At 38.1% G+C, this 19,626-nt stretch overlaps 2 protein-coding genes across 7 annotated transcripts in view; one reads left to right on the top strand and one right to left on the bottom strand.

Annotated features, from left to right (window-relative positions):
• Nucleotides 1-6,886, bottom strand: part of acox3 (acyl-CoA oxidase 3, pristanoyl) — a 31,106-nt gene extending 24,220 nt beyond the window's left edge. The window contains exons 1-4 of one of the 4 annotated variants that reach the window (XM_039669337.2): nt 6,777-6,886; nt 1,879-2,055; nt 783-1,016; nt 388-462 (exon numbers count right to left, since the gene is read on the bottom strand). In XM_039669337.2, coding sequence (XP_039525271.2) covers nt 388-462; nt 783-1,016; nt 1,879-2,055; nt 6,777-6,842 — 552 coding nt within the window. In that variant the 5' untranslated portion in view covers nt 6,843-6,886. Of the gene's footprint in view, nt 1-387; nt 463-782; nt 1,017-1,878; nt 2,056-6,763 lie in introns of all 4 variants that reach the window. The other 3 variants (XM_039669340.2, XM_039669339.2, XM_039669338.2) reach the window with 3 other exon arrangements.
• A 2,603-nt stretch (nt 6,887-9,489) lies between these two features.
• The window catches only part of lrch4 (leucine-rich repeats and calponin homology (CH) domain containing 4), a 57,682-nt gene continuing 47,545 nt past the window's right edge, over nt 9,490-19,626 (top strand). For all 3 annotated transcript variants that reach the window (XM_039669300.2, XM_039669299.2, XM_089128563.1), the window contains exon 1: nt 9,490-9,876. In XM_039669300.2, the coding sequence (XP_039525234.2) occupies nt 9,705-9,876 (172 nt within the window). In that variant the 5' untranslated portion in view covers nt 9,490-9,704. The remainder of the gene's footprint in view (nt 9,877-19,626) is intronic.

Here is a 19,626-nt window from a genome sequence, read left to right as displayed (position 1 = left end):
CGCACACACACACACACACAGATAGCACCTTGGAACTTCCTGTTTATGGCCTACTGAGAATAGCCATCATAAAATCATCCTATAATACTTTGAGCAGCCAAAATATGATTATCTATAAAAGCAAATAATAATCTTACGTTGATATTTTAAAGCAAATATAAAACAGTATTTCCTTTAAATAGTGAATTGCAAAGTTGACATCATTATCATTAAACATCATTATGCCAAGCCATCCATATTTGCTATGAATGCAATCAATATTGCACATTTACTCAGTACACTGAAGCTTTCAATCAAGTTCTTCAACAAATATTTTATGGTTGTATTTTATAAACACACACACACACACACACACACACACACACAAAAACAACCCAGATCATTTACCATCATTTGCTCAATGTCCTTCACAAACTTAAGGTGCCTCTGAGATCCTGTGTTTGCCACTGTGGCTCCAAACATCTACGTTTGAAAACAAATGGTTCATGTTTAAAAGTTGTTAAATAATCATCACAAATAATAATAAACAATAATGCATGATGAAGAGAATGCAATTATCCACAAAAAACAAAACAAAATATGAGTATCCAGCGGCTTTATATGGGGTTATTCTTATTTTGTAAGGCTTACAAACTATTTTGGGGAAGGCAGTGTGTTACTGTACATCCCAGAAGCAATTTCACTTTGATATAAATCACAATAGGGAAGAAAAGACAATTTCAACTTCTCTTTCATGCCTTTAAGCTATGGGCTCTGGAGGGCATGTAGTGAAATGGGCTCACCCCTTTGTTAAGCGCGTACTTGGCTCCCAAAGACCAGTCATACATTCCCAGGCAGTCATTGAAGATGGTCATCTTCCAGGGATTCTGCATGACATCATCACGTGTTAAAAAGTCATACTTAAATAGCTGTTTACAGCGGCGGAAGGTGAGCTCTCGCTTCTGCTCCACTGAGACATCCTCCCCAGGCTGCCGGGCAAATAGCGGGTCACTCTCCAATGTTCTGAACACGTGCTGCTGCTCAGAGAGAGAGAAACAGAAACAAATCGATATCAATGACAATAGACTAGTGATTGGAGAAATAAAGCTTTTCCAAACAAATGCTTCAACTTAATTAACTGTTTAGCAAAACAAAGAGCTCAAAACGCCACAGGTTGGCAGCGCCTGCTGGTCAAAACACTAAATGCAACGAAAACTCAAACATTTAGAATTACAGCTTTTACAAAACCAAGTGTTTTCATGAAAGTGTAATCAATTAAATGTAATCTACAAATATAACTGTTCTTTCATTAATATCATTGGGCATGATTTTTAAAGCAATTCAATATTCTCCCACATAATTAAAATTAAAAACTAACCCACATTATAAAACTGACATGATATCTGTTAAAAAAATTACACACTTGTTTATGGGTTCACACGATCACTGAGCAGCGAACTGTTCGAATTTTGAAATGCTTGAAAGGTTTGAAACTGTATGACGTAACTAAGACTTATTTGCTGACGTAATGACTCGGTGAGTTGAAATGGTCTCTAAAGCACCGATTCTAAACAAAATATGTGTAAATGTTTCATAGCTACATGAAGCAATGTTTCGAAAGCGCCCTTTACTACTGTGGACATTCTCAGACTGGGCAAAAGGAGGAATCATTCATTTGAAATGTTACTTTTTATTGAGAAATTTGACAACTTCCCACTTTTTATTGTGTATAATTGTGCTGTTTAAAAGAGGATCTTTGGAACATTATTAAAATCAGGACTTGGTATGTAACATATGGTAACAATGTTATAACGGCAATCATAGTCACTAAATGTGTAGTTTTCTTGGACAAAAAAAATTAAATAAAAGGATGAGCAAAACATAATCATCTACATGTACCTTGAATGCAATGATTTCATCACCCTCCAGATACCGCATCATGTCCTTCCAGCTGAAGGATGCTCTCTTCCTGTAGATGTCAAGTGGACCACTGGGAAGGTCTGGGATGCCCTCATCCATTTTCTCTTCCAAAACGCATTTAGCGTCTGTGATGGCTGGTACACTCATGTCCTTAAACTCAAAAAGACAAACATAATCAAATCAACAATATCCACAACATTTTTCTAAGATGATGGTTTTCTTAAGGCAAGAAAACATTTGCCTTTCCTATTCCAGTATGTTTAGTAATTGTCTGAATCAACCATTTCCTCATATGCAAGTCATTCAGGGTTTTCCAGTTAACTAATACAATCAATATGTCAGCATATTCTTATTATGCTTATATTCTTATATTTTACTGGACACCCGGAACTGTAAATTGTTTCATTGTCCATTATTTTGCCATGGACCTTTAGACTCAGACAATACTTTATTTCACAAACTAACTCTATTTATCATTTGCAGCATTTGTGATAAATGGCTCGTTTCCACTGAGGGTACGGTACGGCACAGTACAGTACGGGTCGGGTCGGGTACACTGAAAACAGGCGTTTCCATGAAGCCAACGCAAAGTCCGACTCAGGAGAATGATCCTGAGGACGCGAGTCCAGTAATTCTGCTAATGGAACAACGCGTTCTTGAACGCGGCACTCTGCTCGCTCTGCAACTCCGGTTATCTCTGTATGTTCATTTTAGGCAACAATAAAACGAAATATGTTATAAAACACCACTCTGCTTCTTTTCGATTTCATTTCAATACATTTTAAACATTCTAAAGCACATAAATGTGGTTCAGGCAACGCATAGCCTATTGATTATATTCACTGCATGTATGTACGTTATATTTATAACAAAACTAAATATAAAACAACCCGGCCTCTTTTCGTTTAAATTTAAAAATATAAAACATATTCCAGGCAATGTGTAATGCAATGTATTGCATATCGCATTGGTACAAATGTTGCAATAAACAACAGATGATCTTGTAATAAAAATAAAAATGACAAAACTCTCTCTTTTTGTTGAATTTCAGTTTTATCAATAATAGCCATTATAAAAGTATAAGTAAAAAGTACAAAAAGATATACAGTAAAGCTTAAATATAACATCAAGAAACAATTCAGTCAGTCAAATAGGCTACAAATTCAGCGCCGAAAGATATGAAAATAGCCTTCTGCCAAAACTATTGGCCAGGGAACGAATTATAGATTCACGAGACCAAAGATCGCCTGTTAGGTTTATACAAGACGAACTATATCTCATGTTTAACCACTACAGAGACGTCCGAATCAGCGGCAAACATCAGAACGACTAGCCGAGGAAAGGCTGTTCCAGGCGGGGGACACGAGCGCGAGCGTCCGGTGATCGCTTGGAATGGATCTCAGTCAAATTATCATAAATCTATAAATAAACCACAGATTTGAGCTTTAAAAAAACTACTTTCTCGCCTGAAAAATTCTTACAACTACATTTCGTGACAAAAAAACAGTAGAATTATATTTCAACTGTATGCTTCTAAAGGCGCTTTTCCACTGCATAGTACGGTACGGTTCGGCCCAGTACGCTTCGACTCGGCGCGGAACAGTTCGGATCGCTTTGCGTTTCCACTGCAGTAGTACCCCTTCAAAGTGTGTGGGGCTGATCGTTATTTGCGCGCGCCTCTACTGCCATGACATCATCTTAAAAGCGCCACATTTTCAAACCCACAACACAGGAACAATGGAGACTATCGAGGGGATGGTGTTCCTGATTCTCGGTATGTGGTTGTTTTTAACTGCTAGACGGAAAAATGTGTTTAAAATGAGGCTGATGGCAGCAAAACAAAATACTGCTAAAAAAGTGTCTCGTGTCTCGTGTCGCAAATCCAATGACGCTAGTAGTGACGCTGGTAGTGACGATTCTGTCTGACCAATCAGTGATCTGCAGTGTTTCACGTCACATTTTAGTACCGGTACGGTACGCTTGGAACCTCAACAGACCAGGTACCATTTAAAGCGACCTGAAGCGAACCGTACTGTACCGTACCATGCAGTGGAAAAGCACCACAAGTGAGCCGTACCGAACCGAACCGTACCGTACCGTACTATGCAGTGGAAAAGCGCCATAATGCCCTTGTAGCACGCGCGAGTGAAGATTCTGTCCACCAATCAGCGTTCTGCAGTGAGTCTAGCTCCACCTTTTATGGCTCGTTTCCACTGAGTGGTACGGTACGGTACAGTTCGGTTCGGTACGCAATTATTTGCGTTTCCACTGTCAAAACTTGTGAATGGTACCAAAAAGCCGAACCGTACCGTACCACTTTTTGGGTACCCTTCCGTTGGGGTACCTAGCACTGAGAAAAGGTACTAAAAGGTGGAGCTAGACTCACTGCAGAACGGTGATTGGTAGACAGAGTATCGTCACTCGCGCGTGCTACAAGGGCATTAGAAGTAAGTATATACAGTTTAAATATAATTCTACTGTTATTGTGTCACGAAATGTAGTTTTAAGAGTTTTTCAGGCGAGAAAGTAGTTTTTTAAAGCTCAAATCTGTGGTTTATTTATAGATTTATGATAATTTGACTGAGATCCATTCTAAGCAATCACCGGACGCTCGCGCTCGTGTCCCCCGCCTGGAACAGCCTTTCCTCGGCTAGTCGTTCTGATGTTTGCCGCTGACTCGGATTTCTTTGTAGTGGTTAAACATGAGATATAGTTCGTCTTGTATAAACCTAACAGGTGATCTTTGGTCTTGTGAATCTATAATTCGTTCCCTGGCCAATAGTTTTGGCAGAAGGCTACATCAACGCATTCTCATCCCAAAGCGCCATATTCAACGCTTTTGCAAAAGCATAAATATCCAACGCACATGGCACTCTTTAACGTCTAATGAGACGTTTCGGTTATGGTTAAGTTTAGGTATGGTGTAGGGTAAGGGTTAGACCACTAGGGGGCGCCTTCTGCCCAAATATATCTGCGTCTCATTTGACGTTAAAGGGTGTCATGTGCGTTGGATATTTACGCTTTTGCAGAAGCGTCCTATATGGTGCTTTGGGATGAGAACGGGCTCGAAGTTTCATATCTTTGAGCGCCGAGTATATTTGACTGACTGAATTGTTTCTTGATGTTATATTTAAGCTTTACTGTATATATTTTTGTACTTTTTACTTATACTTTTATAATGGCTATTATTGATAAAACTGAAATTCAACAAAAAGAGATAGTTTTGTCATTTTTTATTTCATTACAAGATCATCTGTAATGTTGTTTATTGCAACATTTGTACCAATGCGATATGCAATACATTACATTACATATTGCCTGGAATATGTTTAATATTTTTTAAATTTAAACGAAAAGAGGCAGGGTTGTTTTATATTTAGTTTTGTTATAAATAATGTTATACAGTATGTGCAGAACATAATCAATAGGCTATGCGTTGCCTGAACCACATTTATGTGCTTTAGAATGTTTAAAATGTATTGAAATGAAATCAAAAAGAAGCAGAGTGGTGTTTTATAACATATTTCGTTTTATTGTAGCCTAAAATGAACATACAGAGATAACCGGAGTCGCATAGCCAGAGCGAGCAGAGTGCCGGTGTTCTGTCGATTTTTGCTGCCTTGTCGAAAAATGCTAACGTAGCGCGAATTGATCACAGAATGCCGATTAAAGTCGTATGAAATACAATTCTAATACAATTCTAAGTTATGAGTAGCTACTGTATACTGTAGACTACTGTTTTTATTTTTAAAACGGTGTGAAAAGTAAAAATTATCATAAAATATTCATCTTTGACTTGTCAAAGTACACCTTTTCTTATAGTAACTGAAACTTTCAGTTATTCCTTTTCAGCTGGCTTACCTTACAAATATTCTGGTAGTAAGCATTTTTTAAAGGGAAATTATACATTATAACAGGAAAATGTACCTTTTGTAAAAAAAAAAAAAAAAAAACTGTGAGTCTGCACATGCGCATAACCGGTAAGTAGGAAATCTCGATGGGTAGCATGAATTGTCAGAACACCGGAGAACGCGCTGTTCCATTAACAGAATTACTGGACTCGCGTCCTCGGGATCATTCTCCTGAGTCGGACTTTGCGTTGGCTTCTTGGAAACGCCTAATGCCAGCGCTTGTTTCTAGTGACAAACATGTCGAGAAGCAAGAACAAGATCTGCTGTCTGTCATCCATTGTTGTTTACTATGTCGCTTTCTTCGCGCTTGATCGCTTCTTTCCAGCATAACACACCTATCAAGTAAGGGTACTGTTGGCGGTGGAAACGCAAGCCTGATAGGGTGTACCCGACCCGACCCGTACTGTACCGTACCGTACCGTACCCCTCAGTGGAAACAAGCCATTAGTACCCTTTCACTGTGCTAGGTACCCCAACGGAAGGGTACCCAAAAAGTGGTACGGTACGGTTCGGCTTTTTGGTACCATTCACAACTTTTGACAGTGGAAACGCAAATAATTGCGTACCGAACCGAACTGTACCGTACCGTACCACTCAGTGGAAACGAGCCATTAGTGTTCTCAGTTCAAAGTTCAATGTCAGTTCAGCACTCTCATTGTCACAAAATAAATCAGACACAACCCCAACACGTTTAAGGGGATATTTATACAATGTTTGGGATGGGTTAAACGAGTACCATGGAAAATATAAGTAGAGAGAGTTGCAAAAACATATAGACAGATATAGATAAACGAGCTCTATATCAGAATAAATATAAGGACAACCGACCACTGTTACTGTTCTTGCACGCTATTTAACGCCAATGTCATTTAACCACACATAAACAGTAAATACAAAGTTTTAAAAGTGCTTGACGATGTACCTTCATATCATTAGTTTGAATAGTAACTTACATTAATGACTTACACAGTGGTCTTGTTCCGTAACCTCCAGAGGCAAAAGGTAAACTAAACAACAGCAGAGCAGAGCCATAGACAGTAGCAGAGCACGGCCCCTTTGGAGGAGGAAGTGTTCATGTGACCACATCCAACCAATCAGAGAAGCGCTGCCGCTTAAAGGCGCATGAACCTCTCTGCTATGAACCTATTCCAAACACCTGCGTGCTCGGTCAATGTGAAAGCCAAGAAAAGAGGTTTATAAATGTGTTTACCTGGAGGAGTGTGAAACTTTTGGGATTTTCAGTGGTAAACAACAGGATATGTTGCCAGACAGAGACAGTATTGTAAGGCAAGGTAGCCTTTACCTACATCAAAATTATTATTCTTTAAAAAAAGATCATAAACAGACAAATAACATTTTACAGATAAATAACATAAATACCAATAACAAGAAATGAAAGTAATTAAAAGTGAGAAATACAAATTATTACAAATGTATTTTGCACATTTAGAAGTAAAGAGAAGAATAAGAGAACACAGGCCGAATACAGTTTTCATTCAGTAAATACACTAAACAGTGTTTTGGTCTGGTAAATTTAATAATAATAATAATAATAATAACAATGATAATAATGATAATGATAATAATGAACGAGCTAGCAAACAAACAAAGAAATAAATTACTGTAAATTGTAGGCCATTAACAAACTAGAGAGATAGATGGATAGATGGATAGATAGATAGATAGATAGATAGATAGATAGATAGATAGATAGATAGATAGATAGATAGATAGATAGATAGATAGATAGATAGATAGATAGATAGATAGATAGATAGATAGATAGATAGATTCAAAATGATTCATTAATGATAGAGTTCGCCGTTTTGCGTTGTTAGCATGTGACAACGCCGCCAGGGGACGCTGTTATGCAATCTAAAGAAAGACACGAGTGATGGGCTTATGGATCGAAGTGCACTTAAGTTCTTTTGGGTAGGCTAATTATACTTTTTCTTATAAATATATAATAGTGAATTCATGTTGGGACCCTTTTTGCTATTGAGATAACTGGGTAAAAAATGTCATTCAACCTGATTCACCCCTAGAAAACTGTCAGTGCACCTTGCATACTGAAAACCATTGTAACCACATGGGATTTTTTTTTCCTAGACGTGTATAGGCGCGCAAATATTTTGCATATTAATTTTCTTGTTGTCCTTTGATGTTATTTTATGTTTCTATGTATTTGAGAGTTATTTACTATCATGTACAGTACTTTAGTCAATTCTAATAGTTTTGAAAGTACTTTATAAATAAAAGTTGAGTTGAGTTATCCGAAGCAGTCTGGTACGGTTATTGAGTTGCTGACCAAAGCTGTGTTACATGAAGACCCTTCCATGGTCATACAGCATGCAATAGAGAAATAATCACTTCACTACACAGAGAAGGTAATAAACAAACAAACAAATAAATAAACAAACAAAATATATAAATAAAAGTCTCACTAAAGTTGTGAGCCATAACTTTACAAACGATACAAGAATCCATACAAAGTGGGTATACAATAATTAATCCAATATAGTCAAATTTAAGAATATATTCTTAATTAAACTATTAATTTTGTAATTCCCAAGTCATGTTTTAACACAGATCCTGGTATCAGCTTCACATGATGACCTCACTTTTTCTCACGACCTCTCATCCCTTCTCTTCCTCTGGACTCACTCAATCCCTCTCTTCCTCTCTGTTTTGTTCCATGGAGAGTAATGACACAGAATAGTGGATAATTTTGTGACCCACTTTGTGCCCCTGTCAGGCCTAAAACAGATCTAAATTAAGCATGCATGGGTAAGCAATAACTCGGTGAAAGCTTTGTGCATATTACATGGGCAAATGTGCCCCAACAACAAACAACACAGCAGAAACAAAAAGTGGTCTATATGTAGGCGCATATCCATTTATACAATATGTCAAGACAGGAAAAGGCAATACCTTCTTCAACAACTTTTATGTCTCAGGTGATTTAGATTTTCTGCTTTTTGAAGGTTATACATTAAAACTGACTTTTGCTGACTATTTTCACTACATTTAAAATGGAAAATTATGTAGATTGTAATTACTTTTAAAAGTTAGTAGAGAAATCAAACTTTTGTAGGCTATAGCCTATACTATTTTTTTTGGAGTTTGAAAAGTACATTTTTAAATACTTGCTTCATAGCTGAAAAATGCACACACACAGGCATTAAGTTTTGCTATGATAATTTCATCTCAAAATGTGTATATATACACACACATTATGTTTTAATCATTTTAGTCCACTTTTGGAAGTAGGATTATTATTATGAGGCCCAATCCAATTTGTATGGTTAGCTAGCTCAGTCCAGACAACCTTTCACATCCATAAAACCATAAAGGTGAACTAATTCTAAAATGTTAATGCAATATTTATGTCTTTCATTTCCTCTCTAAAGTGCACGTCATTTCAATGGATCTGGAACAGGGAAATGCTTTGTGATCCATTAGCTAGTACTATTGCAAACCTTTTCAGTCTTGCTATCTGAATGCAAACAATGCAAAAACTTCGAAGCAGTGAAGCTTGAACAATTTGTATTACAAAACCTCCGAATGACTCAAAAAACTTTATCATTTCCCCCTTCCGATGAGAGCAGCGCTTTTGTGTTGATTTCCCGAGCTCGTACTGGGTGTGTCCGCTCTGTCAATCAAGACTTACTCAATCCGTAAGCCCCGCCCCTTCTGCTCTCAGCCCCACCAGCACACGCACTGTCAACTCACCCGCTCAACTTTACTCGATCACTGGATTTTACATCACTTTTGGAGTACCAAAACTTACTTTCCCGGTGTGAAACGTTATTGGACCTGCGTCATAGGACATGGAGGTTTAGGAGGGGTGATTGTCGTTGTAACGAGTAAGATTTGGGCCATATTTCGTGTTTGATGGCTGCTGGGGATGGAGCCCAGCTGCCGGCGACCGTAGCGGCCAGCAGGAGCGTGGAGAAGGCGCTGGAAGAAGCTGCGTCCAGCGGAGCGCTCATCCTCTCCAACCGCAAACTAAAAGAGTTCCCCCGCACCTCCAAGAACTATGACCTGTCCGACATTACGCACGCAGGTAAGACTTTAATAAAGCGGTCATGGGGGGATCAGTGAAGGGGGGGAGGGAATGTATCAGTACATTTAATGTCCTTTGTTTGAGTGTCTTCTTCACCTGCGCCCCTTCTGCATGGGGTGCACGAGCACCACCACCACCACCATCACGCCCGACCCAGGAAAAGCGGATCTGTGTAGGAAGCCGATCATCTGATAAATTCGTTTCAGTACTCGCTTTCGTTTCCAAACAAACTACACCACTGCCCATTCACCACTTTATTGTGTTTTTGGCTTAATGCAGGTTGTTGAGTTTGAGATTGGTGTGTTTGCTTTAGAAATTGAAGACATCTGAGCTGTGCTTCTCTTCCTGTTGTTGAGGTGGAAACTACACTCATGCTGAGCCATCTTACCACAGACAACACTGTAAAAGTTCACGTTTGATCGCAGTGCAGTGGAAACCCAGCGGAATAGTGCTACAAAATGTTATTGTTGTAGTCAACTCATTTGAGTGCACTCTCATTGGTAGGGAGCTTGTTGAGATCCTTCTTGCCAGCAGCACTAATATGACCATCTGCTCCTCTCTCATACAAAGTGGGTATACAGCAGTTTGTATTTGAGCCACAAACCCCCACACGCACATGCTCTGATAGAGTTGTTGCAATGCATTTACTATTTAGTGGGGAGTCTTGGGACCAAGCGCAGATAATATCTGCTGCTTGTGGCATTTCATTTTCCTTTTACCATAATTTCATTTCTTGAACCTCTTTTTTTGTAACTTTTTGACCCACATCTGGTGTTGATAAGCTAAAACAGATTCTGCTGTAAATTCATTTAAATGCATTTACAGCTTTTTAGTTTTGATAAACAGTACGAAAACTATTAGAACTTCTATTAGGGTTGCACCATCATCAAAATGATCGAAATATCGCAATAACTGCTTGATAATAATACTCCAAAAGATAACAAAAAGTCCAAGTTTTAGGTTGACACAGACATCAGAGAGAAGACTGGACACAATGAGTTTACATGTGACATGTTTTATAACATTAAAGTGAAGTATCCACGGCCACGCACACATAAAGCCTCCTCTCGGACAGTGTGTGCTCCAGGCTTCAGTTCTCTTCCACAGCTTAGGCAAAATATATGGCAAAATACACACAAAATGATGTAAAATGTCTGCCTTAGTGAGTATTCATGTAAACACATATATTAGATTTGTGCAGATCTTAAAGGAGAACTCTGGCGCAAAATCAAATCAAGTTGTCTGGCACGTCGTTCGTGGTTCGACTTGTCGAGACTAGGGATGGGCAACGATTAATCGCGATTAATCGCATCCAAAATAAAAGTTTGTGTTTACATAATATATGTGTGTGTAGTGTGTATAAAAACCCACACATTCATGTATATATTTAAGAAAAATTTGTTCTTAATATATCAAATATTTATATTTTTTTATAATATTAATTGTGAATAAATATATATAAAATATATACATGCACATATTTCTTAAAGTCCCTATGAAATCAAAATTGACCATACTTACTTTGTTTGCCTAAATTGATCGTTTTGTGGTGAACAATTCATACATGCAAGTCAATCCACACACACAAAAAAATTCGCTTCGTAATCTTTAATCAAAGTTTGAAAATGCCCCTCCCCTCTGCATTGGAGGACCTTGCCTCGATGACGTAGGCTTTACGGTTTGGGTGTCTCCTTAACATCCATAACCACGCCCCTCCAACTGACAGCTGCCGTGTGTTTGCGAGCGCCGAGCGAGCATTGATTGACAGCGTGTGTAAACTTGCGTCATCCCCCATTTCAGAATGAAACAACCATTTTTCTAGATCCAATCAGGTGCTAGTTAGAAAAAAAAGCCACGCCCACTATTTTGCCTCATTTAGTATTCCGTTTCTCGACGAAATACATCACAACACTGGAGAAAACTCGTTTACAACTTCTGGTTCACAGGGAGTTTAAATATATACATGCATGTGTGGGTATTTATATATACAAATTAATTATACACACTACACACACATATATTATGTAAACACAAACTTTTATTTTGGATCGATTAATCGCGATTAATCGTTGCCCATCCCTACTGTTTTCCAAAGATAGCTCCACCTGTATACACGAAGTGGACTGTCTTTATACAATATCTTCTTATTAAATGGTCTGTACACTTTGAAATTTCTTAATGCTTCGTTTTGAATGTATGGACCCTCATTATGTTACTGTGTTAGTGTGGGGCTATTTTGAGCCTTGTTAGTGGTATTAACTAGCGATTTCTTTTTACTTATTAAATGCCCCCATATACTACCGTTATAGGCTACGCTAAACAGTTTTTAGAGATAAAACTCTTTACATTGATTCGATTATCATGAAAACAAATCTCAGAGAACGGTCGACTAGGTACCAATGTTTTATTAGACCAAAGGTTCATTTTGTGCCGGAGTTCTCCTTTAAAGTGACCGCAGCCTAATAAACCTGCTTGTGTGCTTAATGTTAAAGGGTTAGTTCACCCAAAAATGAAAATTAAGTCATTAATTACTCACCCCCATGCTGTACCAACCCCCGTAAGACCTTCGTTCGTCTCCGGAACACAAATGAAGATATTTTTGATTAAATTTGAGAGCTGTATAACTACCACATTGGCTCCTAAGGGACTGCCTCTTGACGGCCCAAGAAAGTCAATGAAAAAAATGTTTAAATATCCCAAGTGACTACCGTGGCTCAACTATATGTTTATCAAGCGACGAGAATACTTTTTGTGCGAAAAAACAAACAAAAATGACGAGTTTATTGGACTATTCCTTTTCTTCCTTGTAGGCCAGAAACGAGACTTCCTTAGATTTCCACGACGCATGCGCGAGAATTGCGATCTCCTTAAGGCCAATTTATACTTCTGCGTAGGGTGCGCGCAGTAGGTACGGCGTAGCATACGCACAGACGCGTCCCATTGCGCGTACCCTTCGCCGTCGCGCAAAAATGTAACTACACGTCGCGACGACGCGGACCGCAAGATCGGTGATTGGTCGGCTTGGTAGCATCGCATTTCCTCCTACGCATTTCCGCACGTACCTTCTCACGCATTTCCATCACTGTCTATGATTTCCACACGTACCGTCTCCTCCGACGTCTTCTCTCATTTCTGCCTTTCAGTTTTAGTAATTTCTGTTTTTCCACCTCAATAAACTCCAACTCCAACATGATCCACTCTCTTTCAATCGCTATTGCTTGTAGTACCCTAGCCGCGAGGAATCTAAACACAGTGGAACATTAAAACTCTCCGCCGCCAACTAGCGTTTCGGAGCAGTACTGCAGAGCAACAAGACCTGAACGCAGAAGTATAAATGCTCATAACGGCGTCGCCTACGTGCGTAGCCAACGCCGCACATTACGGCGTACCCTCGACGCAGAAGTATAAATTGGCCTTTACACTACTTCAGTTCAGTTCTCGCGCATGCGTCGTGGAAATCTAAGGAAGTCTCGTTTCTGGCCTACAAGGAAGAAAAGGAATAGTCGAATAAACTCGTTATTTTTGTTTGTTTTTTCGCACAAAAAGTATTCTCGTCGCTTGATAAACATATAGTTGAGCCACGGTAGTCACTTGGGATATTTAAACCTTTTCTTCATTGACTTTCTGGGCCGTCAAGAGGCAGTCCCTTAGGCAGCCAATGTGGTAGTTATACAGCTCTCAAATTTAATCAAAAATATCTTTATTTGTGTTCCGAAGACGAACGAAGGTCTTACAGGGTTGGTACAGCATGGGGGTGAGTAATTAATGACTTAATTTTCATTTTTGGGTGAACTAACCCTTTAATCAAACAACAAAAAAGGCAAAGAGAAAATCACTCACTGCTCAACTTAATGACTTATGAAGCTTTAATAATAATCCGTTTTTAATTCATACAGAGAAGACTAAGTATAGTTGTGTTATTTTTTACATTTGATTATTCAATTTTAGTTGTTAAATAAACCTTAAGTAGGCATACCCAAAACCCTAAACCTCTTGGTTTACACTGACGTTAAATTGAGACTTGCTTTTTTATGTAATGCTACTGTAAAACACTTACACGGAAGTTTTAGGGATGCTTTCTTTTCACAAAAAGAATGTGAAACATGTGTTGGTTATTTTAATTTTTAGTTTTGAAATATATTTAAATATAATTTATTTTACACACTTAAAGCATTATCACATCGCATATCGTGCTATTTAATGAATCATCTTCGCATATTTCTTCAAAATTGTGAAAATGTGAATATTCTGGTATATACTGATTATGCAATCATCAATTAGATACATTTAGTAAGATTATCACAACCCAGTTAAATATTCCCGTTTATTGTATTGTTCAGATTTTTGTGTAGTCACCGTAAAAATCCCTTTTTATGTGCACATGTCCAAAGCAAGGTCATTCTGTTTGATATTAGAAAAAGACTGTTGTAAAAAGCTGAGCTTCTGAAGAAACACATTTTTGAGTGATGAGAAGGCCTGCGTTTATTTGTAATTCATTGTGCTGTGGTATGCCATTGTTAAGGACATGAATGAGAATTGTTGAATGAGGTCATTAAATGAAATGCACCATAATAAATGACAAGGACAAGCCTCTCCAGTAGCAAATGAAGGAAACATGTATTGAATATGCAGATAACATGTGGAAAAATGTAATTCTTTTACAGAATAAGGCCTTAACCAAAGGATTCTTTAATCTGTAAATGATGTGCAAAATGGCAGTTGAGGGGAACACATTCAGATTAGTAGTCTAGTCCAGCCTTTCTCAAAGTGGGTGCCGCGGCACACTGGGGTGCCCCCTAGCTGTGTCAGGGGTGCCGCCAAAAAATTACGTAGGCTAAAAAAAATGTGGAAAAAAAAAACCCCGGAAAAAAAGACAGCTGACATTACATATATAAATATATTTGAATTTACATTCTTCTTTTTAAACATATGAACATATTAATAAAATTGTAAATTCATTTTAGATAAACATATAAAATTAATCATAAAAAAATCCGTCTCACAAGACCGAAGCAAGACACACACAACTTGACGCAAGTGACGCAATCCATAGCAACGCGTTATAGCAACACCTCAGACTGACAGAAACGTAAAAATAAACGTGAATTTAGGCCACTTTAGTTACAGCATTATGGATCGTTTTTTGAAAAGAAAATCCCCACAAGAGCCGGGGATTTTTATTTTATTTTATCTGCATCCTGCACTTCATTTGAGTTCTCCTGGTCTGGATTTGTTATTGGGTTCTTGTATTGGGCGGTCCACCTCTTACGGTTTTATGGCATTTGTGTCTCTGATTAATTATTTTGTGAATTACTTTGCAAACCTGTGTTTTTAAAGGTGCTATAAAGTTTTTATTATTATTGTTATTTACAGTTCATATTATGCTCTGTTCATTACTGTTCTGTCTAACTAAACAAGACATTTGCATTTAAATTTGGGTTATGCAGTGTTTTTAAATTATATTTTACACTGGGGTGCCTTGAGATTTTATGCACTTTTGAAAGGTGCCCTGACTGAAAAAAGTTTGAGAAAGGCTGGTCTAGTCAATTCATTTATGCATTGTTCCTGCACAGTCCCACCTCATTATCTTGAATATTTGGTGACATCATAGAAAAAAAGTATTAATTATTAGGATTGGAATCTTTTTCCGAATATTGACTTATATTGATACCGGTGATGTCCTCTCAGGCGCTGAGACTAGTTCACTATGTCTTTGTTGGGTTTAGAAGGTCTAATCTCTCATTTTTCTGTCGAGGGTTTTTCACATCAATTTTCTGCATGGATAAGTATGTTGCCTTGGAAACCGTACTGTACATCTGACTCTCAGAAACCCAAGCCACACTTTGGGATCAGTCCGAGGACGTGGAACAGTTTAAGAGAACTAGGCCTGAAACTGCCATATTGTATAAATGCTAGAAATCCAAGCATATCCCAGTGTTTAAAAAAAATCATTCCATAATAATCATGTTTCATAGACACATCTACTGTAAAGGTGGAGAATGATTACTAGGTGTTGCTCATATATTACTGGTTGCAGTTGCAATGTGTATTTTAAGTGTGCTTGAAGGTAGGAGGAAGATGATAGTGTCTCTTTTGCTAAGAGAACCATTGAAGCAAAGATTGATGCGCCTTGACTCTACACACACTTTCTCTCCTGAAGACTTGCTCTCCAATATAGAGTAACTTCCCCTTGGGAAGATCAAGGGTTCAGTCTTCAGGTCTTATTCTGTAAATCCCATTCTCATCAATCCACCGAGACCCCTTAAACTCATTCTGCACTTTTCTCATTTGTATAGAGAATGGTATGATTCAAATGTTAGGTCCATATTTTAAAGTTTTTTTTTTGAAAGTTGCGTCATCTGAAACCTTCACAATTGTCGGCGTTGCCTGAACACATTGCAATGGATGTATGCAAACTGGAGCTGGCGCAATTCAAAATTACTCCGGGACTCCTAACCTGAGTAATAATGTTGACATACTGTATCTCCTCAACAATAACACTGTGTTTAACACTGTGTCTCAGCACTTTAGGGTGAAATGACATCCCAGACTGCGATTCTTTTCACCGTCCCAATCAGAGAAATGAATTAATTTCTGTTATTTAAAAGAGGTGCTGAAATATGGATGTAGAAAACGCTGGATAAGAGTTCATGAAAACAAAAGGACCATCGTAGAAGCTGCTTTGGGAGGAAAATGCTCTCTGGACATGGACACCAAGAGGATCCTCCAAATTAAATCACAGTCAATGTGTTTTTGTGTGTGCGTAGATGTAAATATTTGTTTCCATCCGGCTCCCACACTTGTGAGCATGCCTGGGGCATGAATGTCGTGTAGCCCGTAACACAGTGTCTCATTCAGAGGCACACTCACTCCATACCACAACTAAGCCTCACAGCAGCTGAGAGAAAGAGGGGAGGGAGAGAGCCCTTTTCTTGATAAAACGGGCTCGTGGGCTGCTCCCATTGTCATGATATTCCCGAAATAGGGTCCCTCCTCTTTCCCCCTAACCGGCGGAGTCCCATTCGGCAACACCCCTCCTCCTCGTCTGAGGGAGGCTTCTCTCTCCCACTTGGTCTCCCCATTCCCTGATCTCTTTCTTTTCTTGGTCGGATGAAGATTCCCTTCTATCCAGGTCATCGTAGAAGGTCTTGAATTTGGGATCCTTTGGGTGATTTTCTAGAAATGACCCGTATTATATTCTACAAAACACTTTCCTCATGGCTTATTTCCATTGATCTGTTATCCCCCATCAGTAATGTTTCCTGTCCAATATTAGCCTGTAGGCATGGCTGTGTCTGTGGTAGTGAAAGTCTAGACTGGCTGGATATTGGCCTAATAATGGTTTAGTTCTTTGGCTTACATTCAGAGTTGCATTTAACTCTCTCTGGTCCCTATTTTAACGATCTAAGCGCATGGTCTTAAGTGCACAGCGCAACTTTTGCTTGTTTAATGACAGGAGAAATGGTCTGCGTGCATGGGCTAAAAGGGTTGTTCCTATTCCAGGGCTGGGCGGTATATCAATTTTGTATTATATATCTATGTTTTTTTTTAAACGATATGAAATGAGGCAATACCTGCCTGCCTTTATATTGATACAGTATAGTTTGATACGAGCACATCTGAAAAATAGCCAAGGAGAGGATACAGTGTTGAGCTGCTGCAGTGAAAGTACAGTTTATCCTAAACTTGACACAAGCTTAGGGGCTTCAAAATAACTATATAGTTAACAAGTTTAAAGCAGTTTGGGCTGTCAGATGCTCTGACAGATACCGTTGCTGACTGACAGATAAATACCTGTGCTGTTTAATGCGTTTGAGATGTGTCACTTTCCTCAGTGCTTATCTTACATTTCACAGGTATATTCTCCATCTGTAAGAAAGTAAAAAAAAACAAAAAAACATCCATTCCACTGTCAGGAGAGGACCAGCCTTCTGCAAGTGAATCTCCGCTAAAATTCAAGCTTTCGTGAATGAGCGAGCCAAACAAATGGAGCACAATTGAACAGTAGTGCAATAATTCTGACTAGAATATACAGATCGCTAAAATATTTGTTGTTGGAAACAATAAATGTGCCATATGTGGAGTTTTAAACCTACAAGTAGCCTATATTTTTTATGAAAGTGAACATTTTATAATGGGGTAATAAAATTAGTTTGTGCTTTTGTTTTTCTTTTTATTTTCATTTTTAGTTTAGCCTTAAGTCAATTTAAAAACAAAATTCTCACTATGTCAACAGCTTAGGGGAATGACATGGAAGAGAAGAGATGGTTGAATGCAGCATCAATAGAAATTTAAATGTTCCGGTATGATTCTGTCAAAGGTTTAAGAGACATAGCCAAATCGTTGTCATTTGGGAAGGAGATTGTGTGCCTGTTTGAATCGAGATTACAAAAATGTTTTATCGATTAATCATACCAGCTCAGTTCTACTCTTAAAGGGATAGTTCACCTAAAAATGAAAATTATCATTTACTCACCCTCAAATTGCTCCACCTGTATGAATTTATTTCTTTTGCTGAACACAAAAGATATTTAGAAAAATATGGGTACCAAACAGTTGATGGGCCCCATTGACTTCCATAGTATGGATAAAAAAAATATTTTGTGTCAGTTTCATCAAGGCATTGTATGAATTGAGTGGTTTTAGACCATTAGGTAAGTTCACCCAAAAACGAAAATTATCCCATAGTCTCCATGAAACCATCCTGGGTGTATATGACGCTCTTCTTTCTGCCAAACACAATCTGAGTTTTATTAAAAAATATTCAGGCTTTTTCAAGCTTTATAATGGCAGTGAATGGTACCTTGGTTTTTAAAGCCCAAGAAAGCGCATCCATTCATCTTAACAGTAATATATGAATGAAGAGTTCAGATGCAAAAGCCTCTAAATGCCATTTGAAATTTTCTTCTAAAATGACCATTTTTATCAAGCTTGTATATTTAAGTTCAGTAATTTCACTTAAATGGCAATTAATAGGTAATCTTCATTGCCATTTAAGTGAAATTACTGAACTTAAATATACAAGCTTGATAAAAATGATCATTCTAGAAGAAAATTTCAAATGGCATTTAGAGGCTTTTGCATCTGAACTCTTCATATAGCCCCGGGGGTTTAATAAAGGCCTTCTAAAGTGAAGCGATTAATTTGCGAACTATACATATAAAATATGTTTTATTATTATTGCTGTTGTTGTGTTAAATGTTTGGTGTTTTAAAAATTGGACCCTGAGTCAATAATAAAAAATTGATTGATATAATTAATAAAAGGCTTTCGGTGATGGCCAAAGAGTTCCGGCTGAAGAGTGACCTCTGAAAAACGACACACGACGTAGAATGTCATGCATCGTATCGTAAACTTAGATTAGAGTAGATGCAGGTTCAAATCTCGCGGTTCAAACAAACAGGGCTGGGCAACAAACTCAAGCTCCTTTTCAGACTTCTATTTTGTGACTTGTGTTTTGTTTTGCTCTATCCTCTGCCCTTCCGCGTTCGTCATGCTTCGGGTCAGAGGTCACCCTTCTACCAGAACTAGACTCACATAAGCCAGTGATTATAGTTTGTAAAGTTATAAATATGGATATTCTTCTTACAAAACTGCATAGCTTAGCTTCAGGTGGCCTTTATTAACCCCCTGGAGCTGTATGGAGCACTTTTATAATGGATAGAGGTGATTTTTTTTTTTTTTTTTGTGTGCGTGTGTGTGTGTGTGTGTGTGTTCGAAACCTTCTCACAATCTTACTCCCATTTTAAA

Source organism: Pimephales promelas, chromosome 1 (genome assembly GCF_988280905.1).
Source record: "Pimephales promelas chromosome 1, fPimPro1.hap1.1, whole genome shotgun sequence".
Classification (NCBI taxonomy): domain Eukaryota; kingdom Metazoa; phylum Chordata; class Actinopteri; order Cypriniformes; family Leuciscidae; genus Pimephales; species Pimephales promelas.
Note: the sequence above shows the minus strand (reverse complement) of the source record. Positions and strands in the feature narration are given on the sequence as shown.